The 24,985-nt window shown below is 40.6% G+C and overlaps 4 protein-coding genes and 2 long non-coding RNA genes across 9 annotated transcripts; 3 read left to right on the forward strand and 3 right to left on the reverse strand.

The window, feature by feature from the left end:
• Nucleotide 1: 1 nt before the first annotated feature.
• On the forward strand, nucleotides 2-5,885 carry LOC5525257 (angio-associated migratory cell protein). The gene is made up of 11 exons (XM_001647497.3): nucleotides 2-204; nucleotides 1,752-1,883; nucleotides 2,175-2,294; nucleotides 2,516-2,655; nucleotides 2,876-3,020; nucleotides 3,507-3,590; nucleotides 3,884-3,999; nucleotides 4,437-4,525; nucleotides 4,627-4,717; nucleotides 4,784-4,938; nucleotides 5,472-5,885. Exons 1-11 carry the CDS (start codon nucleotides 99-101, stop codon nucleotides 5,545-5,547), a joined length of 1,254 nt encoding a protein of 417 aa, XP_001647547.2. The 5' UTR covers nucleotides 2-98; the 3' UTR covers nucleotides 5,548-5,885.
• Nucleotides 5,269-6,083, reverse strand: LOC116614562. Its single transcript, XR_004294620.2, has 2 exons — nucleotides 5,931-6,083; nucleotides 5,269-5,859 (listed from the first exon to the last, which is right to left on the reverse strand). It is a non-coding gene; the product is annotated as an uncharacterized LOC116614562 (long non-coding RNA).
• A 2-nt stretch (nucleotides 6,084-6,085) lies between these two features.
• LOC116614561 lies at nucleotides 6,086-13,912 on the forward strand. Of its 3 annotated transcripts, none has more exons than XM_032375692.2 (5): nucleotides 6,086-6,937; nucleotides 9,769-9,805; nucleotides 12,163-12,211; nucleotides 12,640-13,187; nucleotides 13,440-13,912. In XM_032375692.2, the coding sequence occupies exons 1-5, from the start codon at nucleotides 6,905-6,907 to the stop codon at nucleotides 13,709-13,711; spliced, it is 939 nt and encodes a 312-aa protein (XP_032231583.2). In that variant the 5' UTR covers nucleotides 6,086-6,904; the 3' UTR covers nucleotides 13,712-13,912. The 3 variants fall into 3 exon arrangements, with proteins under 3 accessions (XP_032231583.2, XP_032231584.2, XP_048578046.1); XM_048722089.1 differs by lacking the exon at nucleotides 6,086-6,937 and adding an exon at nucleotides 9,322-9,545; XM_032375693.2 differs by lacking the exon at nucleotides 9,769-9,805 and having other exon boundaries at nucleotides 6,871-6,937.
• Nucleotides 13,913-16,518: 2,606 nt separating this feature from the next.
• LOC116614557 lies at nucleotides 16,519-19,871 on the reverse strand. The gene is made up of 3 exons (XM_032375689.2): nucleotides 19,738-19,871; nucleotides 17,153-17,392; nucleotides 16,519-16,720 (listed from the first exon to the last, which is right to left on the reverse strand). The coding sequence occupies exons 1-3, from the start codon at nucleotides 19,747-19,749 to the stop codon at nucleotides 16,607-16,609; spliced, it is 366 nt and encodes a 121-aa protein (XP_032231580.2). The 5' UTR covers nucleotides 19,750-19,871; the 3' UTR covers nucleotides 16,519-16,606.
• LOC125559904 lies at nucleotides 17,658-18,029 on the reverse strand. The gene is made up of 2 exons (XR_007306582.1): nucleotides 17,938-18,029; nucleotides 17,658-17,840 (listed from the first exon to the last, which is right to left on the reverse strand). It is a non-coding gene; the product is annotated as an uncharacterized LOC125559904 (long non-coding RNA).
• A 621-nt stretch (nucleotides 19,872-20,492) lies between the features above and the next one.
• On the forward strand, nucleotides 20,493-24,404 carry LOC5498610. 2 transcript variants are annotated; one of them, XM_048722112.1, is made up of 3 exons: nucleotides 20,493-20,691; nucleotides 22,819-22,884; nucleotides 23,271-24,404. In XM_048722112.1, exon 3 carries the CDS (start codon nucleotides 23,502-23,504, stop codon nucleotides 24,225-24,227), a length of 726 nt encoding a protein of 241 aa, XP_048578069.1. In that variant the 5' UTR covers nucleotides 20,493-20,691; nucleotides 22,819-22,884; nucleotides 23,271-23,501; the 3' UTR covers nucleotides 24,228-24,404. The 2 variants fall into 2 exon arrangements, with proteins under 2 accessions (XP_048578069.1, XP_048578076.1); XM_048722119.1 differs by lacking the exon at nucleotides 22,819-22,884.
• The last annotated feature ends 581 nt before the right edge of the window (nucleotides 24,405-24,985 follow it).

A 24,985-nucleotide genomic window follows, 5' to 3' on the forward strand; every position in this document is an offset into this window, starting at 1 on the left:
CGCAGATACAATCAAAAAAACTCCAAGAGAAAATCATCAAAGACGATCGAATGTTGTATGAGATATCTTTTGCTCGAATACTATAAAAAATACTAGCCATGGAGCAACAAGGAAACCAAGGAGATCTTTCAGACGATGAAGGAATCGGAGACGATGATTTACTGGATATTGTTGAAGATGATGATGGCGATTTCGTCCTCGACGGTGCGTTTGTCAGTGTGTCTTAATAAACTTACTACTATTCACGTGTTTTCTTACAGTACTAATCTCCCTTCGTTGTTTTGATATCTAAATTAGGACAGCATAATTTCTCTGTGAATTATGTGCTCTATCATTTTGTAGAATAATTTTCCATATAAAATGATGGAAAAAAACTGCCTCCTTGAAAAGCTGATGTGAACTGTTTCTTGTATGCACATGCGCTTTTACATGGATAACCCCAAAACAGTCCAAATAGATAGAGAATATTTGGAGCAACTGCAGAATACCCGTCCACAAAGAGTTAACAATGAGACTTCACACCTCGATTTCTATAGAACGAGGCAGTAAATACAAGGAAAATGCAAATATGGACGGGTATTCTGCAGTTTAGCCGAATATTTATACATAATCATAACTATTCAAAGTGATAAACGGGCTCATATCTCACACTCAGTGCAGAAATTTGCGTGTTGCATTTCTATGGCCCAATTATTTTCAGGCGAATCCAGGATTGGCTGAGGAGGGGGGGTGCGCAGTCATAAATATCTAATGGAAAAAGCATAGTATTTGAAGATTCCTTGATAAGAAATCACCCACTTATCGGCTGCAAAGGTGCGTCCACAACCTCGGCACCCCCTGATTTTGGGCACACTCACATGCGCTTCATAAGCAGGCTGTCTGTAGATATGTAGATTGCTCCATGTGTTTGCACGAGTGGGCATTAGTATGTATAATCATTGTCACTGAAGATGATACTGCATCTATGTCAAGTAGGCTCTATTTCCAGCTGTCACTACTACTGTAGGTGTTATAGTCCCACTGACGGCTGGATCATTTGTCACACTCGCTTGTCTGTGATGTCATTTCCATTACTATGCAAATTCATTGTACCTTGTACAATTGCACTTATGAACAATCAAAAGAATACACAAGAGAGTAAATTTAGAGCTTTGCTCCATGTAAACTTTGCTACTGATTATGTGCTAATGAGATTTGCAGCTCTTGGTGATGTCAGGGAGAAAGGGGGGACTGGTGCAGAGAGAGTTGGTGTGACGGAACCAATGGTGTTACAGATAACTACCAAAAACAGCCATAGTAATAAGAGAGAGGGGTAGCCAAGAGAAGAGAAATAGAATCAAATGTATTTTTTTAATACAGGTTGCTTCCTACAGTTTATAGTCAAACAGTAGGGCAAGTTTTTTACACTTTTATTAATTACCTGAGCCCAAGCCATATAGAAAAGATTGATAAAGAGCTTCTTAAAGCTGTTAGTTTAAGTTATGACACAACTTTTTGACAGCATTTGAGGCTGAGGTATTATGTGGCCCATTTCTAGTGCTGTGGGACTGTTGATAATAATGGGGCATCCCATTGTCTTGACCCAAACAAACCGATTGAAAACACTGCTTGGTGAGCTGGAAGTGTATGATTTGGAAATTATTAAGTGAAGGGGAGGGTTTTACTGTATGCTTCTTCTTCCGCTGCTCCAGCCCTTTTCTAACCTTCTGTTAGTATTAATCAGTAATGCTTGCTGTGGCTTTGCCTTTCAGATGATTTAGCAGATGTCATGGAAGACTTGTCTGTCGAAGGTGCTGCAGGTGGTGGTGATGGCATCGAGGATGATGATGCTGATGAAGATGATACTGTAGATGATGCCAATGTCACATTTGAAAAACATACAGGTTTGGCTACTGCCAAAAAAGCCTATTGTTGAGAGAGATCTGACTCCTCCTGAACTGGAACCTAAATGGTTTTCATTTTACTAAGACTTTTAAGTGTGACTAAAAGAATATTATTTGGTTTCAAAACAGCATCTAACAAAAATGTTGCACACAGTGATAAGAATAATGGGCCGCTTGTGGGCTATATGTCTCCCCTCCTTTTTTGCCTTTCCCCTGATTATTTATGTATAATGCATGTGTGCATGTCCCCTGTTTGGCTATGCCTATGAACACATTTTGTTTTCATTTTAGGCTCAGTGTTTTCAGTTGGTGTTGATCCAGTTAATAGCTTGTTAGCTGTATCTGGTGGGGAAGATGACAAGGCTTTTGTCTGGAAACTTGCTAATGGAGAAGTGATGTTTGAATGTACAGGTAAAACATAAAATAAGAAATGACGTTTAATTTCAATGCCGTAGCACAAACATGAATAGATGAGTGCACCCCATCATCCAGTTGAAAAGCACTACTTGCCAGACTAAAATCATTTAGCTTTTCAAATAATTGGGGAGAGGAAGGGTCAAGTGTGCAACCATATGCTGCTGCCCTGAATGTTTGGATCTACCATGTGCCTGATTACCTTTATTGTCCTGCAGGGCATAAGGATTCTGTCACACATACAGGATTTAGTCACGACTCTAAGCTTGTGGCTTCTGGAGATATGAGTGGAATGATCAAAGTTTGGAATGCTAGCACAGGGCAGGAGGTGTGGTCTTTTGAATGTGCAGATCTTGAGGTGAGTAGAACTGTGTACAGAATTGGATTAGTTTTCAAACATGACTTATCTGGTTGTTCTCTATTCTATTCTTCAGTACATCAGAAAACAAAACTATTCCATTCTTCAGTACATATAGAAAACAAAACTATTCTATTCTTAAGTACATATAGAAAACAAAACTATATGTACAAAAAATAAGCAGCAACTTTTGATGACACTGTCTTATATTTTTATCCAGTGGCTAGACTGGCACCATGCCGTTAATGTCTTGCTAGCCGGCACAGCTGATGGGGACACATGGATGTGGAAGATTCCAAGTGGTGATACCAAGACATTTCAGAGTCATGGCTGTCGCTCCACTTGTGGAATGTTTATGAAAGATGGTATGGTCCTTTTTTTTCGTACAATGTGGGCACCTGTCAAGCCTAAAGACTTTGCGATTTTTAAATGCAATTTTTGTTGCATCTGTCATGTGGAAACCTGTGATATTGCTGCAACAAAAATAGCTGAGGATGCATCATATTTACAATGAAGATTTAGGGTTGCAGCATGCTTTGTGTGGCCAACAAGAACACATAGATTTATTGAATAAAGTTTTTAAAGACCAACAGCTGTAGAACTTTCAATGTTTAGTAAATTGCTCCTCTGTACTCAACTCTTGCATTGCTATGGTAATGAAAAATCACATACAGTAGATGAAAACTTATAATCCCTACACAGTCATTACATGTGGCTGCACAGCATTTATCGCGACAGTTTGGGCTTTTTGATTCTATAGTTATTATGATAGATACAGGTTACTCTTCACTAAAGAATTACATGGCTTTAGACTTTGTAAACAGTTATTTTGAGCCTTGACTATCTTATAGGAGCCAGAGCAATTGCTGGATACGAAGATGGCACATTAAAAGTTTGGGATCTGAAAAAAGGAAGTAATATATTTCACCTGTCAGGTAGGTAACATCAATGTGGTGTAGCACAAACACCCTTCCATCAAAACTAAAAGAGAAAAAAGTTCCCCATAATTTGATCTCCATCAACACAATGTTTTTCACAATGTATGGAGGTGGACCCTTTTGTGTGACTGGCTTTGGCAAAAATAAATATTTGTGAATAAGCAAAATCATCCTCCCGTCAAGCCCATGTTTACTTTGCTCCACTCACTAAATTCTTCAGATTTCTTTTTGTTGTAAAAATCGTGTTATTTATGAGTATGTGATGAATGACCTTTGCTCCAACCCTTTAGATGGTACAAGTCACCAGGGTCCTTTGACTTGTGTTGACTGTAACAAAGATGATGTTCTTATTGCATCTGGTTCTGAAGACTCAACCGTCAAACTTATCAACAGCAACACTGGCAAGGTAATGCCTGGTGGTCCAACATATTTTCTTCTTCAGTATATTTTGGCAAAAACATTTTTTTTTGCTTGTCTTATTTTACCCAGCATTAAAAAAATAAAACATTTTCTTCATCTATTAAATCCTTAGTGACTTGAATAGTGGGACTTGAAAACATGAAATTTTATTGTCATTATAGCCTACCTGTAGGCTTTGATAGTTTTTTCAGGCCCAAAAACATAATTGCATAATCCAAGATGGCAGCCGTGATATGCGAACTCCATGTTTTTTAGGCCAGAAGAAACTATCACAGCCTAAAGGTAGGCTATTGTGTGCATAGAGAGGAGTGAAACATACTTTATAGTTACTATAGTAGCATCTGGAGCTTACAAGGTGGCAAAACACTAAAAGTTGTCTTTAAATCAAATGTTTTACTCCTCTTCTTTTTCTACTTTCTTTAGGTTTTGACATCTCTTAATGCTGGATTTCCCAATCCAAAGGATGATACTGACTCTCCACCATCTATAGAATCTGTCTGTTTTTCAAAAGTGTAAGTGGATTATTTGAAGGGATATATACATTGATTTTTGATTATATGCTGGCTGCAAGGTGGAAAGTCATCTATATTTTTTTCTTTTACATTCTCTTTAGTAATCCTGTACTTGCCACAGCTTCACTAAGCGGTGTACTAGGGCTTTGGGATCTCAGCACGCAAAGACTCAGACAACAGTGCAAGCATCCAGTAAGCAACCTTCAGTTAAAAGGTTCCTGTTGATGACATGTTTAATTATTTGTTCCTGTTCTTTAGAATTCAATAGTGAAGGTGAGGTGGGACCCTTCTGGCCCTCTGCTCTACTCTTGCTGTCTAGATGGTGTTGTTCGCATGTGGGACAGTAGGTCAGGCACATGCGAAAAAGAGTGGTGTGGGCACAAAGGAGAGATTCTGGACTTTACTTTGAGCAGGTAAACCTTTTGAGATTCAAGTTGGTAAGGGCCAATCCACACTAGTACTTTTAGGTGTTTGTACAGCGGAGTGCAGACACGATTAGACAGTAGTCAAAAGTTTGTCCTCTGCGGGCCAAAGATCAAAGGATGCAATGCATTCTGAGCTTGCCATTTCAAAACAAAAACACATTTCTGTTTACCTTTGTCAATCAAACTATTGCTATTACGAAATGAAATATAATCATGAGCCAACTATCCGATCGTACCAGGTACGCAGTCACAGTCTCTCAACCATGAATCCGAATATGTTTCCCTGGGGAGCTATTTACCAACAAAATACTCTCAATATAAAAGTACAGAACATTTACTCCATTTGTTTAAATTAATCCATCTCCTCTGCTATGTTACAAATTGGATTAGTTGGTTAACTTATTTAAACGCGATGAAGCAACTTCTGTATATTTTTTTTACTCTGATGCTACTGCATACAGCGTATACAGTATAAGTACTGAATTAACAGGGGTTATTAATCCTATTCCATTTGTTCCTAGGGATGGCAATGTTTTAGTGACTGGTTCAGGAGATACAACGGCAAGGGTTTATAATCTACACAGCCCAGAAAGATAACATTACCAGGCTAATTCAATAGACGAGGTTCAAAAATGCTTTGTCATCATGGCTCGGCAAAATTGAATGCTCTATATTTGGTCCAGACTTCTAGCAAAACCAGAAGACGCCTGAGAGCAGCGTTAGATGCTTCATCGATGTCTAGTCAAGCAAACAAAGTCGTGTTGTCATCTGGATATCGTTATCTGCATTTATTGTTGTGAGAGTTCTTGTGATTCTCTTGCTTTAGCTTTTAGTCTCGCCAGCCTTTTCCTGTCAATGCGTTTTTTCGCCATCACAAAGGACGATATTGCTGTTGTCATTAGCACGACCCTGAAATAAATATAATACCACAATAATAAGAGCGTAATAAGGGGAGAAAAACCTACAGTCCCTAAGCTTACCATCCAATCGCGACCATACGCATTCCAGATAAATACATCACCATTCTTGTTTTTGGCGTGGAAAGTCTAACTTATCCAGACATACATGCCACACTGCACGACAATCGATTCCCTTCGAGATTTTCGGTGATAAACTCCCAGGCGTTCCTTGCTAGCCCCAGCCTTCTTTGCGTTTACACCAAGAATTGGGCATCCTGTGGTGAAAAAAAAAAAAAAAACGACTAATAACAACAATAACAAAACAAGGTAGGAGAATATCGCAAAAAAACAAATCGTAGACGACTTTGTTATCCCGAAGCCAAGAGCAGCGATTGTAACATAGGAAGCTTAGATTCAGTGGCGCGTTCGGATTTCACCCACAGAGATTTCATTATCAAAATTTCCTTACTCTTTTCGCCTCTAAAGGTCACGAGGTCCAATATTAACTCTCTAATTTCAAACAATTTTCAATCATAACAATTTTATTTGTGTTTAGTACACTAGATAATAATCATTTTTGCAGATACCGGAAAACGCGAAAACATTTCAAAATATTGAAAGCAGTGTGTCTATTGGAAGTTTCTTTGAGGATGTGATTGATAATTTAAAGCGGATGGCCTGTTAAATATCTCGGATTCTCATAGATTCTTTTGTCTCTTAAACGGTTGTGGTTTCCGTCGGACCTCCGGAAGTAAACTGGTGACAATGCGGCTTTAATATGATTTGTATCCTACGCATCTAAAGCCGCCTTCAGGGAGGCGCCGCAAAGACCTCTGAGACAGCGATGCAAAGTAGCTAGAAGGCTCTGCGATGCCAAGTATAGCTAGAAGGCTCTGCGATGCCAAGTATAGCTAGAAGGCTCGTTGACATCTTGACAGCTGCTTGATTCAGGCACTGACAGCACGCGGTGCAGCATGGGCAATAATATGTAATTAGCCTCGAAGTTATCGAAAGCAGGTGTAAAAGCTGATGTCTAAAATTCGACGACAAGAAAAATGAGTCTTCTTCAGGGAACAACTCTTCATCAGGTTTGTTAGAATGAAATGATGATGATATGATGATAGCGATTTTTTTTTTCTGGAAGAGTAAAATGTGAGAGCAATTAACAAGACAAGAATTTTGACATTATATTGACCCGTTATACTGGTTATAGTAAACACTTTTGCACAAAAATCACGTTCGAAATGGCAAGCTGTACCAGCGTTTTGTTAACACCTATTATTCGTTCTATCGTAAGAGTTTGTAGCTCATTTCTCTCTATCGCGTAACTGCAGTAAAGATGTTGAATGAATAAAACTATGTTACAGAACGTTTTTTTAAAGAACGCCATGTTCAAACTTGTGATTGATTCGGTCGGTAACAAAGGCTGTGTCACTGCACTCTCTCTTAGTTAATGTTCTAGCCGCATATCACTAGATAGCTTATGTCTCTCCTAGAAAAAAAAAAACATATCAGCAATACGTTTCTACGGCTTTAAGCAGATCCTATTGTCGACATATTTTACCCCACCCTTAGGGCGCGTTTTTTACTCGTGATTCCGGAATAAGAATGATTAGAATAGAAAAAGCGCGCGTTCGTTTATCGCGCGTTCCCATGCCGGAATGCAATGAAGGCCATTCCACCAATTTTGCTACCTGTAGCAGAATGACTCGAATGCCATATTGAACATTCTCTACCAACCCATTCCCATTCCGATAGGAAATAAACGCGCCCTAAATCAACAATTGTTCGCGTCCCTACAACTGATGCTAGGTAAGCGTGTCACCAATTCATTATTTTTTTAAATATGTATATGTTCACATTTATAAATGCTGCATTTTTCTTTATGAACCTCTCGTGTTGATACGCCTGATTATGCACATGTACAGGTGTCTTCTGGGCATTATTATTTCTTTAAAAAGAGTTATCCTAAAAAGAACTGAGGAAATCTGTGAGCAAGTTTTTTTTAAACCAGGAATCGAAAACCGATATATATAACTACAACTGTCGATATTAATCCCTATATATAACCTGATATAACCTCCAGCATGCATATATCATATATTGTTTTAAAACAAAATTAAACGCATTGAATCTGCCGCGGTCGTAATTATGATTCCAAAATTTGACGGTGGTGCGAAAGATAGATTGGTACCGCTTGAGGATCCAGCGTACTAGTGACCTTTGGGAGCGCCCGCAAAATACGCTGGATCCTCGAGCATGTGGCCTATAAGAAGACAGAAGTGATCTATATAAAGTACCAGTTTATTTGCACTTTGTTTGAAAATATTTGGCACTGGCAAGGTGCAACATTTCACCTAGAGTTACTCATAAGTCATCTTGGTAGGAAGAAAATAACTAATTAAGGTTGTTATGTTCAAATCATCAGCCTCACAGTGTTATTTAATGAAAGCTGCTAATGATAGTTAACAATTTAAACAGATCTTTTTGAAAATGCTGTGGGCATTATTTAAAACATGTATGATTAATGTTTAATAGGGACAAGGGAAATTAAAAGCTAATGCAAATACACAAAGCTAACGTATTGTTAAAATACTATCGTTTCTTTTTGTCGTTGACTGACTATACACCAACGCAATCTAGTACACAACAGACTTTATAACAGCCTAGTCCCAGGTGTTCTTAACGGGTTTCCTGTGTTCAGCCTAGTCCCAGGCGTTCTTACCGGGTTTCCTGTGTTCAGCCTAGTCCCGGGTGTTTTTTCCGGGTTTCCTGTGTTCAGCCTAGTCCCAGGTGTTCTTATTGGGTTACCTGTGTTCAGCCTAGTCCTAGGTGTTCTTACCGGGTTTTCTGTGTTCAGCCTAGTCCCAAACGTTCTTATCGGGTTTCCTGTGTTCACCCTATTCCCAGGCGTTCTTATCGGGTTTCCTGTGTTCAGCCTAGTCCCTGGTGTTCTTACCGGATTTCCTGTGTTCAGCCTAGTCCCAGGTGTTCTTATTGGGTTTCCTGTGGTTGGGTTTCGTGTGGATGGTAAGAGTTGTGACGTCACAGGAGACCATCTTCCCTATTCCCGGCCCCCAGGCTACCTCACGGTTCATCTCCGAGCACAGGAAACCCGGTAAAGACGCTTGGGACTAGCAGGCTGACTTTATAATTTTTTCCGCGTAGTATAAGTGTAATAATAGAAACATTACATCATTCATCGTAAACTGCTCAGTCATTGCTCTAGAATATTCTAGCAACCAATTCTAGCATGTTCTAAAGGCACGTATAGTTTCTAACATGTTCCAAGCGTGTGAGCCTTGCACGTAAACAATGTTCTAGTCAGTTCCGTAACCCCCCCTTACAATATTTCAAAATGTCTGTATCGTGACCCCCTCCCTCCCACAAACATTCGAGGCCTGCTACGTCCTGCGTACCCTGGGTACCATACTTCTCTCGTCCAGTGACGGTCAGTCGAATTGTAATAAAACAATGATCTCGTTCCCAGAGCCCACGTACCCTTGTGCCAGCGGCAAGGTATCTTGTACAAAAGGTGACCTTGCCGCTGGCACAAAGGTACGTGGGCTCTGAGAACGAGATTGAAACACAATCGTAGACCGTAGTTGAATCGTTCGAGTAAATGTACGAAAGGCTGACTTCACTCAGTCGCTGTTTTGACTTACTGTACAGCATTAAAACCATACTGTACAAAAGGTGACAGGTTTGTTTGATAATGAGGGAGTCATAAAGAAAATTATAGTCTTGATCTTGGTCTAGTTTTCTTAGCATTCGTCAAAATGTGACAGTTCGCCGGTAAAACGCCGCCATTTCAAAACAAGGCTGGTTTAACCGCGCGGTACTAGAACTAGTCTTGCGATTCTCACCACTGTTGGCTTGCCTTGCTAATGAGGTGGTTTTTGTTTGACTTTTATTTTAGATTGCGTTTCTTCTGATAAGCGCGGCGACTGCACGAGGTGAGTAGTCACTTTCTACGCCATGATCAGCCTAGTCCCAGGCGTTCTTGCCGGGCTTCCTATGCTCGGAGATAAACCGTGAGGTAGCGTGGGGGCTGGGACGAGCACACCCCCCCCCCCCCTCCCCCCGAACGGGGAGATAGTCTAACTCTTGCCATCCACAGGAAAACCGATAAGAACACCTGTAACTAGGCTGCGCCTTAATTCTATACCTCGTTATCATGCTGAGAGAACCGATCTCTCAGAATTCTCTAAATCCCGTATAGGGAAGTGCAGGCCGAAGAGCCCAATACGTACGGGTACCCTGTGTGTCAGCTTCTCAGCTGAGCAGAGGCATTCGGCCTCAACAAAATTAAACTGGCTTATCTTGTGAAGAACCACAACAAAGTAGCTAACAGCAGGTTACTATTTATTTGTGTTTATTATTTACTACAATGTATATTTGAATGATGATTCAAAAGGACATACCGCCATTGCAATATAACAAGAAATACATCTCGTCTGCAGCACCACAACAATAACAAATCAAATTATCTAGTTTTATGTGTTTGCGAATCCTGGTTAACATGATTTGCAAAAAATATAAATATATATAACTCGAGTTCATACATGATACAGCCGGGAATAATCGTAGTTTTTGTTAACTCCAAAGTTTTGTAATTTTTTGTAAATTCCTCTTTAGGACATAATATACCATATTTGGTACATAATATACCATATTTGGTACATAATATACCATATTTGGTACATAATATACCATATTTGGTACATAATATACCATATTTGGGAGTCTGCTTCATTCGAAAATTTTGATTACTAAACAGCTCAAAGTGCATGGAAAAACAGCATCATCTGCCCCAGAGCTTTTATTTATTTGACACCTACTATTTTATACCCCCTCTGGGTATGCATCGTGCAAACCTACCTTCAGAAACATAAAGCCTTTTAGCAGTGGAACATCTCTCTGTAACAGACCTGGCGAGTAATCATTATCCGGCAGGCTTTCCGTAAAAGAGCTCACCAGGTTAGAAAATTTTTTCACCAAGTGGAATTTCCGACTAGATAGAATTTGTTTAAATGTCTATTTTCGTTCGGGGGTATATGTCCCACCAGGTCAGAGCGAAATTTTTAAAGGGACGGGAAAACACTGCCAGGGAGAGTCTGGAAACTAGGCAGGGAGGAAAAAAATCCACCAGGTTTGGTTAAACTCTCCACCATGTCAGGTTTCACCATGTAATTGGTAGGGGGTGTTATGGACAAAAGGACTGGCCTCTCTCCTGCCACCAAATAAATAGCCATCCCACAAAGTAGGGAAAGCTACTATAGCTATTGAGACAGGTATAGAAGCGGTCCCGACCAACTAATGAATTAAACTAAGGAAGGCAAAATGATGAGTAAAAACTAGGAAGCAGAAGAGAGTAAGAAATAGGACACTCGGTCGCCTTTTCCTGGTGAACACTTGAGACAGAACGACAAAGCGCGCCGCACACACTCTTATGTTCATATTTTCAAGTGTGAATGGTTCAACATAAAAACATAAGCCTAATATTACGACATGGACATAACGACATGAGAGAAAAAAAAGGTTTTTTTATGTCATTATGTCTATGTCGATATGTCGGGCTTAACATACGAACATAAGAGTGCGCGTGCATCATGTCGTTATGTGCACCAGTATTAGAGATATAATTAATAAGATGGCAAACTCGAAATGTCCCATCGTGACTGCCCTGGGGTCAGCCCTGACAGGAAGCTGGCAATATTAGACCCTAAGTGTGCGCTACAAGGAAGGCATAGGCATACTAACATTATACAAAACTGATTACCACAGACGAGCCTTGGGCTGCCTGTGGTTCAAGCAATATACCGAAGGAGAGGGCTGTTTAATACACTGGCGCTAGAGCTAAGATTCGAGGATAGAGAAAATTTCTGTAATCTTTGGAAAACCTGTTGTAAAGGCATTCATTTCGCTAAAGTGCCTCCATGACGACAACGACAAATAGCACGCACGTTTTTGCTCCTCCGCCGCCATGTTGGAAACAAAGTGCATTCTGGGACATGTTTATGTTGTATTTGTCTCTTACAATTGATGCTTCCTAAAAAATGCGGTTACATCACGTCCGTTTTCTGTATCTGTCGTATGGGTTAGAATAAAATCTATCTCAGGCGTCAAGTCGTATCTGTCGCGTCTGTCGTAGGTCGTATCAGGTTGTTGCGTCTGAAGTTTCCATATGGTCGTATCTGTCGTATGGAAATTTTTCACACGACAGATACGACCGAAGCGACAGACGCAACCCTATGGAAACCAGGCTTTGGTATCAAGCCCAGCTTAAATCTTACCCATAACTTTATTTCAGCGGCTCAGATGGGTCATTGGCGACTGGATGGCTCTGACGCGGGACTGAGGTTAGAACTAGAATGTGAAATGCGTATTTCCATCCAGACGAGAAAAAAGATCCATATCCCCCCCGCCACCATCCCCCCCCCCACCCCCACCCCCACATGTCCACACACATGGAGGGATTGGAGATCCGCTGGGTGGGGTTTGGAGTCAATCAACTCGAATTTTTTATCAGAAATTCCTTCCGTTAAGTGAAGGGGCTATGTATATCTTTTTTAAATCACACAATGTAGCAGTTTATAACAACCAAGGTTTTTTCGAAGTTGTGCTCCAAGGGGGGGGGGGGGGGGGGGAACATCTCTAAGTCAACATCAAAAAGACGTAAGCGAGTTTGACGAACTGTTTGAGTAACATCTGCTTCCATGAGAGCTCTGTGCATGATTTCTATTATGCAGATGATTGTATGATGGTCACGTGTTGTTTAAATGTACAGATTTGTCAACAGTCCCACTCTCATACAAGGCGTCTTTCCCGACACTCGTGCGACGCACTTCGACAAGGACGCCGACTGCTACGCACAGATTCCCCACAAGATCGACCTCCGAGGCCTGAGCTTCACCATCGCCGCCTGGGTCAAACTAAGCAAAGATGCAGTAACACGAAAATCTATTATTTCCGATTGGGGATCTAAAAAACAGTTCAGCTTTCATGTTTACGAAACTAAGCTCAGAATTCAACGTGCAGCTATCACATCTGGTCATCATGTTTTCTTTACCACAACTACGTCCCTGATAATCGGTTCCTGGCACCACGTGGCGGTCACGTGGGATCAGCAGATGGGCTTTGCCAAGCTGTACATCGACGGTCTGATGGATACGGAGGGATCATTTGACCGCAGCGAAGAGTACAACGAGGCTGCAGCTGAGGCGGTCATCGGGGACACTGAAGATCCTCTTTATAATCAACAATTCACTGGCTCCATTATGGACCTATATTTGTTTGACGAGGTGAAGACCAACGAAGATATTAATGATCTTAGAGGTGAGTGCAGTAAAGCCAAGTGAACCCCGTTATTGGAAACACGAGCTGTGTCAATGAGCTACTCCAGGTCTGTTGAATGAAAAGAAACGGAGGAGTGGGGCTGAGGAGTGGTTAATACCTATTTCCGGGGGATGGGGTAAAAACAAGTGAGAATTCCAGAGGAGAGGCTCGGGTTGCTTTCAAATAGACTACTAATGTTTTTCCTTCGAACATTTTAGCCTTAAATTAAAATATATTTATTTCTTCCATCAGCCCCAATGGATGAGAGCATGGTGTTCATGTATCACCAGGGCAACCTCACGGGTCACGTGATGTCTTCTCACGCCGGATTCGACCGTCGCATCTGCATCGTTCTCTGCGCGCGCACCTCAACTTGCGCCTCCTTCAATCATCAGCCCACAGGGGGGACCTGTGAGTTGAGCAATGCCACCCGAGGGGAGTACACTGGAGATTTTGTCGCCTTGAATGACGTCCATTACTACGAGAGGCTTCCGTTTACACTGATTTCCATGAACAAAACCTAAATCCAATTGGGGACCCTCATATCTAAGAAGAAATATCGTGATCGATATCTAAAAAGACTTAGTATATAAAACTCGGGAACCTCGCAAGAACAAGCGATTTGATTGGTTGAGAAACTCGGGATTGTGTTTGATATCTACGAAGACATGATGTGTTTATATCTAAGAAGACATATGGTGTTTATATCTACTTATATCTACGAAGACATATCGCGTTTATATCTAGGAAGACATATCGTGTTCGATATCTACGCAGACATATCGTCCCAGGGGGGGGGGACTTCGAGAAAAACAGACGGGTGTGCTCGACAGCAAAATCAATTTTAACCCTAAGGGATTGCACTAAGGGCGTGGTCAACAACAATTCTTACCCCTAAGAGATAAAATTGGGTGTGTTTGAAGGATTTTTTTAACCCTAAGAGATTAAAAAAAAAACAACGAGAGTTTTAGTTTTCCTGAATTTTATTGCGATACTTGAGATACTGCCATCAAGCACATCTTTTTTCTATTGAAATTAAATATTAAAAATAAATCTGCAAGCCCGATTGTTATTGGATAGAATGATATGGATGGGCCACCACTTAGCGTAAAACACCCAAAAGATAGCAGAATCGGAAAAATCCTCCTCCCCGGGCGTGAAAACCCCTAAAAGACAGCAGAATCGGACTAAAACCCTCCTCCCCGGGCGTGAAAACCCCTAAAAGACAGCAGAATCGGACTAAAATCCTCCTCCCCGGGCGTGAAAACCCCTAAAAGACAGCAGAATCGGAAAAATTCTAAAACACACCCTAAGAGATAGCAGTTGGTAATAATTTTATACCCTAAAAATAGATCGAGTACCCCTGTCTACTTTTCTGGAGAGTTCCCCCCCCCCCCCCCCCCCCGGGCATATCGTGTTTACATCTAAGAAGACATATGATGTTCGAAAATTGTCTTGAGGGCATTCAGCCAGTCAGCAATTCTTAAATATCTTTTCAACACTTAAAACTGTTTAAAAAAACATTGCAAAGTAGGGATCACCGAGAAGTTGAGAGACAAACATCAGGTTTCTATCCGTAATCCTAGTTCGAGGAATTGGGCTAGCAGTGTCTCGCTCATAACGTCACGGTGGATAAATGGCACGAATAAACCCTTGTATATACCCTGGTACACCTAATTAAAAAAAATATTGCAGTATTGTAATCCATGCGCCGCCGTTTCCAAATTGTGGCAAATAAAGGTAATTCAAAACAAACCCAGGTTAAAAAAAACTGCAGTTTTCTTGTTTATGTCGCCTCAAAAACATTCACATTACTTCCAAAACCGAGGATAGAGCCATTGGAAACCACTGCGGGCATTTACGATGATTATCATGTTACAAACTTATTTGATTGAAATATGTGTACCACAGGTATCCCAATAGGTGTATGAAGATCGAATTATTTGACAATCAGCGAAGGCTCGATTTCCAGCCCGCTTCTCTGAGCCCTTGCGTGGTAGTGGGGCCTAGGAACGGTTGGAAATAGATCCTACAATCAGTACAGTCTTTGCTTTGTTCGGTACAGTATACCGGCATACACCGAATGGTGTTTAGCAAGCACCAGCAAAATACACTAGTGCGTAATCGGGAAAGTTTTGATATAAAATTCCGAGCAATCCATAATCAAAAATTCAAGCAAACTTTTACGCGTTCAAAAGACCTTTTTCCGGGAGTGGCATATCGATATGTCGGTCGATTTCGACATACCATCAGCTTGGGCCATTAGCCATGTCTTTATTCAACTCGAAGATAAATTATGAATCACTGTTATGACTAGAACTAAAACTTAGAGGCCTTGAGAATTGTATGTAGTGTAGTTTAATACGTGTACATAGAGTATATGGCAAGTACAAGGCCCTGAAAAAGGAGAGGCCTTGAGATCTGGATAAGTAGTACATTGCCCTGAACAAAAGAGGCCTTGACTCCTTGAGGCTTGTATATGATGTACTAAGTACGAATAAATAAGGTTTATGGCACGTGTTCCCAGATATTTCACAAATTATTAGCACAAGGGAGGCCTTAAGGCTTTGATACATGCTGGTGTATATGGCATGTACATTTACCATGTATATAGTACGCATAAATACAGTTTATGGCACGTGTTACCAGATATTTCACAAATTAATAAGCCCAAGGGAGGAATTAGCTGTCAATCTCATCAACCACCTTTTTCCAAACTGATCTTTAGTAACCATTCTTTCTATATCTGTAGTCAGTTTTGATCAATTCCATGGCAGTTCAATTTTATAACAAGTCCAAAATACCCCAAAATAGCAATGATACATACTGATGTTAATGGCATGTACCTGTACCATGTATATGGCATGGCCCTGAACAGAGGGGGGAGGGGGATCGGGAGGGGCGCAGTCATTAGGTATCATATTAAAAAGCATCCACATTTTTGGCTACCAAAGGATGGTGCGCGCATATTGATACAAGAACATGTTCCATGAGATGAAGTACATTCAGATATATGTTATTTTCCCCAAAACGCGTGTGTATAGGGTCTCCAATAAACTGGTACGCGTCGGCCCCCATACCTTGAGTGCTGTTTATATGGAATACAGTATACAAGGTAAACATTTCTGTGCACAGGATCTACGAGACTCAGCACAGAACACACTTCGTTTTGGTATGTATACCCTAGAAACCAGAAGCTTTTGACTTTTTTTACTAACTGGGGGTGGGTAATAAAGTCAGTCTCTGGACCCCAGGCTGGGCACGAGTTGTAGTCCCTCTCATCTTTTGAGGTTCCTGTAGTGTTTCGATTTTCCTGTAAGGAGACTACAAAGACGGGCGACTTCTTTATTCATTAGTTTTCAATTATACATCTTATCCAAGGGTTTTTTTGTCGCGTGTCGCCTCTAAATTTCTTGTACTTATTGAGTGATGGAGTTATCAAAGATAGGAATGTTGTTGACGCGGCAGCCATGTTGATGGTATGGGCAGTGGCCAAGCTTCGCGGCTGTTTCCTTGTTGATGGTATCCAGCAACTGCGAGGCAAAAAATAAATTAGGATTATTAAAGGTTCATATTCTGAACGAATTGTATTTTTATTTAAAAACACTCTTTCCCCAGTTCAAAAGAAAACCATCCGGCAGCAAATTACCGTAAAACTAGTTCTCCATACCAAACCCCTCCCCAAATCCCCGTATCATATTTTTATTCAATCCAAAATGCATTTCTCAACGTGTTGTAGCAGCGACTAATAACTGAACAGTATCCTTCCGACAAAACACCAAATCTTGTGAGTGAATGAGCCACAAAATCATTATGCACACGTCCTTAGTCAGTCTGATTCGCACAGAACTTGACTGTGCTCACGCCTAAATGCACTCCAATTTTATAACTTCTCAGCAATACGTATGAAATCATTATTTTCTTCATATCAATTCATTGACATTTTAACCGTGCTAAAATGGTACCTTAAAGAACTCGGTGTACTCCTCTTTTCCTGTGCACTTGTCCTTCATCTCACTCATAAGCACCCGGAGCTCGTAAGTGTTGTCTGCTCGGGCCTCGAAGGGGCAGGAGAAGTTACCCTTGGAGTCTTTGAATGCGGGACACTTGGCAGCGAGGGCTTTGAGCCTTGGGTCGTTGTAAGGGCATCCTCCTGACTTGAAGGCTTTGCAGTTCTTTATGATGTGCTCAATTGAAACGTCATCCTAGGGGAAAACATCTTCCATTTAGCCATCTGCTATAATAAAGATGGATTTGCGACATTTTAACAGTTGATTAGTAACAAGGAGAAAGGTGGAATACTGTAACAGCTATCTTTTCAGGTTAGACCAATTATGACCACTCTGACCACTTGGCTGGGGTAGGTACTGGTTTTTATTTCTTCCCTGTTAAAATCTGAAGGATTTACAAGATGCGTATAAGATGTGTGTCTTTGTCTGTTTTTCATTCTATGTGTATTGTTCCTCTTTGCTCAAGTGTGTGTGTGCATGTGCGTTGTTTTTAAGCTCTGCTCACACGAGTCTCTGTCTAACCGTGTCTCTGTTTTTATATGCTCCTAAGGGCGGCATCACTTAGGTTATCCGACACTTACAGCCAAGAAAGCTTTTAGGCACGGTTTGATAAGGGCTTAGCCAATGGGAGTCCGGGAACTACCTGACTTACGTAATGTTCACAATGTTGCTACGGCTACCGATGAACTACCGTGACTTACGTGATGTTTACAATGTTGCTACAGCTACCGATGAACTACCGTGACTTACGTGATGTTTACAATGTTGCTACGGCTACCGATGAACTACCGTGACTTACGTGATGTTTACAATGTTGCTACAGCTACCGATGAACTACCGTGACTTACGTGATGTTAACAATGTTGCTACGGCTACCGATGAACTACCGTGACTTACGTGATGTTTACAATGTTGCTACAGCTACCGATGAACTACCGTGACTTACGTGATGTTTACAATGTTGCTACGGCTACCGATGAACTACCGTGACTTACGTGATGTTTACAATGTTGCTACGGCTACCGATGAACTACCGTGACTTACGTGATGTTTACAATGTTGCTACAGCTACCGATGAACTACCGTGACTTACGTGATGTTTACAATGTTGCTACAGCTACCGATGATCTACCGTGACTTACGTGATGCTAACAATGTTGCTACGGCTACCGATGAACTACCGTGACTTACGTGATGTTTACAATGTTGCTACGGCTACCGATGAACTACCGTGACTTACGTGATGTTTACAATGTTGCTACGGCTACCGATGAACTACCGTGACTTACGTGATGTTTACAATGTTGCTACAGCTACCGATGAACTACCGTGACTTACGTGATGTTTACAATGTTGCTACAGCTACCGATGATCTACCGTGACTTACGTGATGCTAACAATGTTGCTACGGCTACCGATGAACTACCGTGACTTACGTGATGTTTACAATGTTGCTACGGCTACCGATGAACTACCGTGACTTACGTGATGTTTACAATGTTGCTACAGCTACCGATGTCACACTTTAACGAACCTGTTACACTGCCAGTGCCTAGCGTAGTTAACGGTACAAGACCAAAACAAAGCTCAACTCTGTTCTCAAGTACCACTTGAGAACTAACGGCACGCTAGGGTGAAAAAGGGGGCATAAGGTCAATCTTCTAGAAATAGGAACTGCTTGGCTTAACAGATCTTTGAAAATTTTCCTGGCCGCGCGAAAGGAGATTGAATCGAGTGAATAATTCAAAGTTTTGGCGGGAAAATCTGAAACAACGTATTTTCCTTAAATCCGTTAATATTCAGAGACGGCAATACCACAAAATATTGGCGAATTGTTTTCTATTGCAATGCTACCCACAATGAAGCAAAGAATAATTTATAGTCTAGAATTGTATGCGAAAAATTTTTGCAGATTTGTTCCCTGAAGTTAAATAATCGTTTGACTACCAGGTTAAGATATCGAGATGACGGTAAAAGTTGTAACCACACAGCGTTCTTCAGCAATAACTAAGAAGACATGAAGACGGGAACCGGTTTAGCGCGCGCATATGTTTTCTCATGTAATTTGGTTGACATCTCGATCTACGTCACAAATTACTGGACCCGGGCCTTTCAGTTCACGGCCTTTTTTCCAAAGGTTAACCGAAATACCTCAATATTACAGATTTGAGTTATTCGCGCGAATGCGTGTTTTATAGGATCCATACGAACCACATACCATTTGGAAGATGAAAATATAAAGAATTGACAAAGTCTATCAACCCTGAAAGGTTATGGACTTTTTTAAAAATATGGGAGGTTTAATAAGGGGAAGGGACAAATAGTCGAGAGTTGCGGCGAATTTGCCTTAAAACCAGTATTGAGTACTCGAGAGAAAATCTAAGTTTGCAAAGATTCAAATTTAAAAGGAACTCAGTATAAGTTCTCTTAGAATTGTTAGGGTTTATCCGAGCTCGAATAAGAAATTCTACTTAACGAAAGAAGATTCTCCAAAATATACCCTCTAAAAAGTGCATGCGTAGGAGAGTAACAGTCCCTACCTTGTTAGCCATGATTGCTAGAGTTGTATCAGCGTCCGATATGTTAGTCCTATAACCCTCATCAGACTATGATAAGCTGAACTCCAAGTGTTTCGCCTTATATAATCATTCACCCTTTGCCAAACCGGTCAAACCAGTTCAACATCCAACGATATTGTCACGCAGGAATAAGTCACACATGTAGTGAAGTGATATTTAGCATCTAGAAATTATATACTGATCGGCTGTCAGCTTATTGAAGTCCACGGAACAACTAAAAGCATTTTGTTTAGCTAACCTATCGCGTTTGACAGGAAAATCTAAAACGCTCGCATAGAAATTGCTTAGCCAAGCAGTTCATATTTTTAGCAGATTGACCTTTTGCTCGGGAAACTTATAGGCGTACCGCGTCCCTTTTCAAGTGGTACTGGAGAACAGAGTTTTGAGCATTTGTTTCAGTCCTGTATCTACGGAGCCCGGGAAGGGACATTTGAAAAACCTACTGCAATTTTATTTCGTGCGGTATACTTTTCGCGTCGTGAGGACTAGTTTTCAATTTTGCGTGTCTTTTTTTTTTTTCGTGAGTTTTAATTTTTTTCGTGAGTTTTATTTTTTTTCGTAATTTTTTTTTCGTGAGTTTTAATTATTTTTCGTGAGTTTTATTTTTTTCGTGAGTTTTAATTATTTTTCGTTTTATTTTTTTCGTGAGTTTCATTTTTTTTCGTGAGTTTATTTTTTTTCGTGAGTTTTAATTTTTTTTGTGAGTTTTATTTTTTCGTGAGTTTTATCTTTTTTTAGTATGGCCTTACTTTCCAATGTACATCCAGTGATACAATAATTTACAATAAATGAAGTACCTACCTGGGTTCTACCGCTGCACGTGAGAAGGACCTGTGAGCGAGAAGAGGAGTACGCGTAGTGAGCGAGAAGAGGAGGGTTAAAATTGTCGATAGCAGCATGGATTCTTTGGAAAAGGTGAGGAAAACCAAGAAATAACGCCCTTCTAGCAGAAGCCACTTTGTCTCTCTTTTACACGTTGATGTAATTCATTCTCTGTTTGCTTTGCGTAAAGACAGTGAAATATGCAGACGCGAATGCACCAGCGCGAAGTTGGTTCCTTATTCGCTCAGTTCCTTATTCGTCTGTTTCCTTATTCGCTCAGTTCCTTATTCAAATCCGGGGGGTACTTACATGATACCTTTTAATTCAATTTGAAACAGTATTTAGGCATAACTGTTTATTCAGAACAAGTCCAACAGCATTTTCGTCGGGTAATTTTGGTTGCTTTAACGTGCTTTGCTGCTAACAAAGCTGTGAACATGAGACTCTATCTGCTACAAAAGGTCAAATTACGCAATGCGAGCAATCGCTTTCACAAATGAATCTAGCAAAAGAGAGGAAATCTACCTCTCATCTAATAAATGTATTTGTATCTTGGACTTTCTTTCCAAACGCATTAATATATTTAGAGGAGAAATATTCACGCTTTACTTGACTACGTACGCGTGTAGAAGGAATTTGACCTTGCTTACAAAACCACAATTTAACAGATAGTGCTTGTTGTCAATTAACATCTTGGCTACCAGATATGGCTCAAAGCATTCAAATGTAACAGCGATTCAGGTTCCCTGCTAGCAGAGGCCTCTTTGTATTTCGCTGGGCTGGAGTCGCAAGTTCGTTTGATCAAACCGCCGTCCACGATCGTGGACGAGATCCAGAGCGCATGCTCCGTTCATTAATTACTGGCCACTATTTGAGCCCACAATGACTAGCGCATGCGTGAAACGTATATCCGCTGCGAGATAATGAGCCCGCATTCGAAACGGCGTCCTCCGTAGAAATATCACGCGACGAATTATAAAAAAAGCCATTCAATGCCTTATCTTCATTCAAAATTTTCTCTCTTTTGACTAACGAGTCAATCTTCCGTTTACAGGTTTTGCATATTCTTCTGGGAATAGCTGATCTAATTTTGCCAAAAAGTTTTGTAACATTTTCTTCGAATCCAACTGTGCGATATTAACATTTAATTGAAGAAACTCGCCTGCACAGATGTCTTGAAATCATATCAAACATATTCCCCACGGATAGTGTCCTTCGTATGCATTGCCTTATATGGGCATTGATGCCCATATTTAGAAGAGCTAAAGTTTTCCCGCTCCCTGATCTCCAGAAAACATGGTGAAAAATGCTGATTCCTGTCAATTTGAGACTCGAGGCAAAAATGTGTAAAAAAAAAACTTTATCGCTTGGTCAAATCTTTATCACACAAGCCTTGAAAAGCCCTTAGACCCATGCCTCCAAGAGATTGTCCGAGCGAGTTTTAAGGTCACCCAAATATTGATATGAATCCCACAAACAAGACAAAACTCGTCTTTGCTGCGTTTGTTGTTCAATCTTTTTAGTGACGTTTTAGGTGATTGAAATTGAACAGTTGTTTTCTTTTTTCGAAGAGGAAAACTAACCGGAGTTTGATTCATGATTTCCGACTAAACCCATGCAAAGCACGGGTTTTGGCACGTCGGTCGCTTATTAACGCTCACGCATGCGCAACAGAAACAGTTTCGACCCATGGCAGAGGTATCTTTTCCTCGCGAACTCCAGCCCAGCGAAATACAGAGAAAAGAGGCCTCTGCTAGCAGGGAACGATTCAGGTTGACCATAAAAACGATCGCTGCAAGTCGTAAAGTTGAACAGGAAACGTGACAAGTTCTGATTAGAGGAGCCACATATTTTTCTACTTTCTAGCCAACTGTGACCAGGGAGAAAAAGCCTTACAAAAAAAAGGGAATCAGAAATGAAATAGAGCCTTTTAAATCAAATCCAGGGAGGGGGTCTTTCCCTGCTCCCGCACCTATCCCTGAATACCCATAATGTGCTGTATTTTCTTCCAAGAATTTACAAGGAAAATCCAATTTTTCTCTATATTCTCATTCTATTTTTTAGGTAAAAAGCTCCTATTTTTTATCGCTTATAGTTCCTATTTTTTCTTATCAACCAAGCATTACACCCTGCTAGTTACATGGGTGCATCCAAATTGCCTAGTTGGTTTACCATCTCTTGGTATCCATTGTTAATTTTGTATTTTTGGATAATTGTCAGGTTTGTGAGTTTCTGAAGAACAGGGGAGTTGCTAGTAATGTTGTGGAAAAGTTCAAGAATGAAAAGGTAGGCCAAAAATTTGTTAAGGATCTGGGGGCATTATAACTTATACAAAAAAGAAGTAGGCTTTGCAACAATAATTGGACAGGACAAATCAAGGGAGTTGATATTGTGCCATTCCATAGTGTAGTACTGAAGATGATGATGTCTAGTACCCGTGTTGCAAATTTGGTGGAATTTAGGGTGAGAGAAAATTTGGCCACACTAGCACACTTTTAAATATGCCATCTTTTGCAAACAAGTCTTGACTTGCTCTCTAGTCTGTATTTACCTATAGGAATCTTCGGTCTATTCAGGCCTGTAACAATTTAAATGACTGTTCATCTGCAAAGACCTATTGGCCATTTTCATCTTGATGAGAAGATTTATTTGGTTTTCATTTACTTTTTTAGATGGATGTGCTTGCAGTTTGTAATGCAGATGACGAGATGCTACGTTCTATGGGATTAGTAAAGGCTGGCGACCGTTTAAATCTGAAAGCGTTTTGCGAATCATCCAATAAACCAGAAAAAGAAGGGAGCAAAGATAAGAAAAGGAGACTCCTCCATGCTTTTACGTTTGGAAAACAAAAAACAAGTGTTACTACACAAAAGCAAGCAAATATAAAGAAGTCATAGAAGATTATGATTGGCTTGAAACATTATAGCAGTGATGTTCAATCGTATGTCTTGGTGCCCCTTTCGGAAGGAGGAGGGAGTCGAAAGGTGGATGTACCTCTTCCAGCCAACAAGTTTGAGATAATGAAACTTTGCAAATCCTTGTTTTTTGATGATGGACAATCGTTTTATGGAAAAGAATCAAGTATGAGTATGAGCCTTGGAAATTTCAAGAATGAGATCATTCACGTTACTTTAATAGTCAACGGAAAAGAAGTTCCCTTTAATTTGTCTAACTACATAGAAGCCCATAAAACAAAGGATGTGCGGATCTACTTACTTACAAAGACAATTGATGAAACAAGTAGTGAGGAAGAGAGCGAAAGTGAAGGTCCGGGAGGCTCTCTTCGAAGCATGCTATATTCATTGCAACCAGGCAATGAAGAGACAGATCAATCTTTAGTGACGATGGAGGTTGATGCAGATAATGGTGTTGTGCCATTTGCATCTCCATTCTTCAAGAGAGATGGGGGCGCAGATAGTGGTTCGTTGTCAGTTGAATCTTCAGTGAAAAGCGAGCCACTACATAGAAAGGAAGAAGAAGCAGATAATGGTTTTGTGTCTGGATTGATCGGCACTTCTGGACAAAGAGAGAGGTTACGAATGGAGCAGCTGGAACAATACCATGCTAGCTTAAATGAAGACCGCATTAAAGAACAGAAAAAAGAGGAAGAAAAAGTGAAGCTCGGATGAAAAAAAAAGTGCATGGTGCGCGATCGGCCAGACTTCTTGCAGAGCCCGATGAAGATTTCTTCACCATCAAAGTGAGACACCTCTCTCAGGGGCTCTGCACTCGACGTTTTCCAATGGAGGCAAAAATGAATGCTGTTTACGATTGGGTAGGCTCTCTTGACGTACAATATGACACGTTCACATACAATGTACAACCATTGTGGAACTATTCTGACACCCAATGATAAGATAATCAACCAGTCCACCCTTAGCATGAGGGAAACAGAGAATAACATGGCTATGTCAGAGTCGGACTCAGAAATCTCGTTTTTGGGGTATGGAAGTTCAATGGCTGCATTCGATGACACTTTGACCGACGCCTCTGATCGAATGCTTAAACAAGTCCATATGATTGCGTAAGTATTATTGCATCTCACCTCTCATGTAATGACTGAAAAGGTATCTTTAAGATTCTGCAGGGGGTATGTAAAGAGGACACAGGGCGGGACTGTTAGTGGGTTAAGGCCTAATGTTTTCTCTACAGTACTCTACACTATAAGACTATGATACACTTGTGGTCCTCTCCTCTAGGTTTAAAAATTGCAATTAGAATTCTACAAAGGAAGAATAGAAACAATATCTACTGTCTTGCCTTTATACTTATTTTTCAAAAGGTTGTTTAGGTGCTTAGGTCAATACAAATACAATTTCTTTATCTGAATAGCTTCTTAGTTCTCTGCCTCCCCCCCCCCCCTCCAATATCCTATGAGAGTTCGACA

Source organism: Nematostella vectensis, chromosome 2 (assembly GCF_932526225.1).
Source record: "Nematostella vectensis chromosome 2, jaNemVect1.1, whole genome shotgun sequence".
NCBI lineage: Eukaryota > Metazoa > Cnidaria > Anthozoa > Actiniaria > Edwardsiidae > Nematostella > Nematostella vectensis.

Excerpts from the sequence above, each read along its gene's own strand:
- LOC5525257 (XM_001647497.3), top strand. The coding sequence starts at position 99 with ATGGAGCAACAAGGAAACCAAGGAGATCTTTCAGACGATGAAGGAATC. Across the intron at positions 3,021-3,506 it reads TGGAATGTTTATGAAAGATG|GAGCCAGAGCAATTGCTGGA; the intron begins GTATGGTCCTTT and ends ACTATCTTATAG. Across the intron at positions 4,526-4,626 it reads TCTGTCTGTTTTTCAAAAGT|TAATCCTGTACTTGCCACAG; the intron begins GTAAGTGGATTA and ends CATTCTCTTTAG.
- LOC5498610 (XM_048722112.1), top strand. The coding sequence starts at position 23,502 with ATGATTGGCTTGAAACATTATAGCAGTGATGTTCAATCGTATGTCTTG.
- LOC116614557 (XM_032375689.2), bottom strand. Across the intron at positions 16,721-17,152 it reads AGTACACCGAGTTCTTTAAG|TTGCTGGATACCATCAACAA; the intron begins GTACCATTTTAG and ends TTTGCCTCGCAG.
- LOC116614561 (XM_032375692.2), top strand. The coding sequence starts at position 6,905 with ATGAGTCTTCTTCAGGGAACAACTCTTCATCAG. Across the intron at positions 6,938-9,768 it reads AGGGAACAACTCTTCATCAG|ATTGCGTTTCTTCTGATAAG; the intron begins GTTTGTTAGAAT and ends CTTTTATTTTAG. Across the intron at positions 12,212-12,639 it reads GGCTCTGACGCGGGACTGAG|ATTTGTCAACAGTCCCACTC; the intron begins GTTAGAACTAGA and ends TTAAATGTACAG.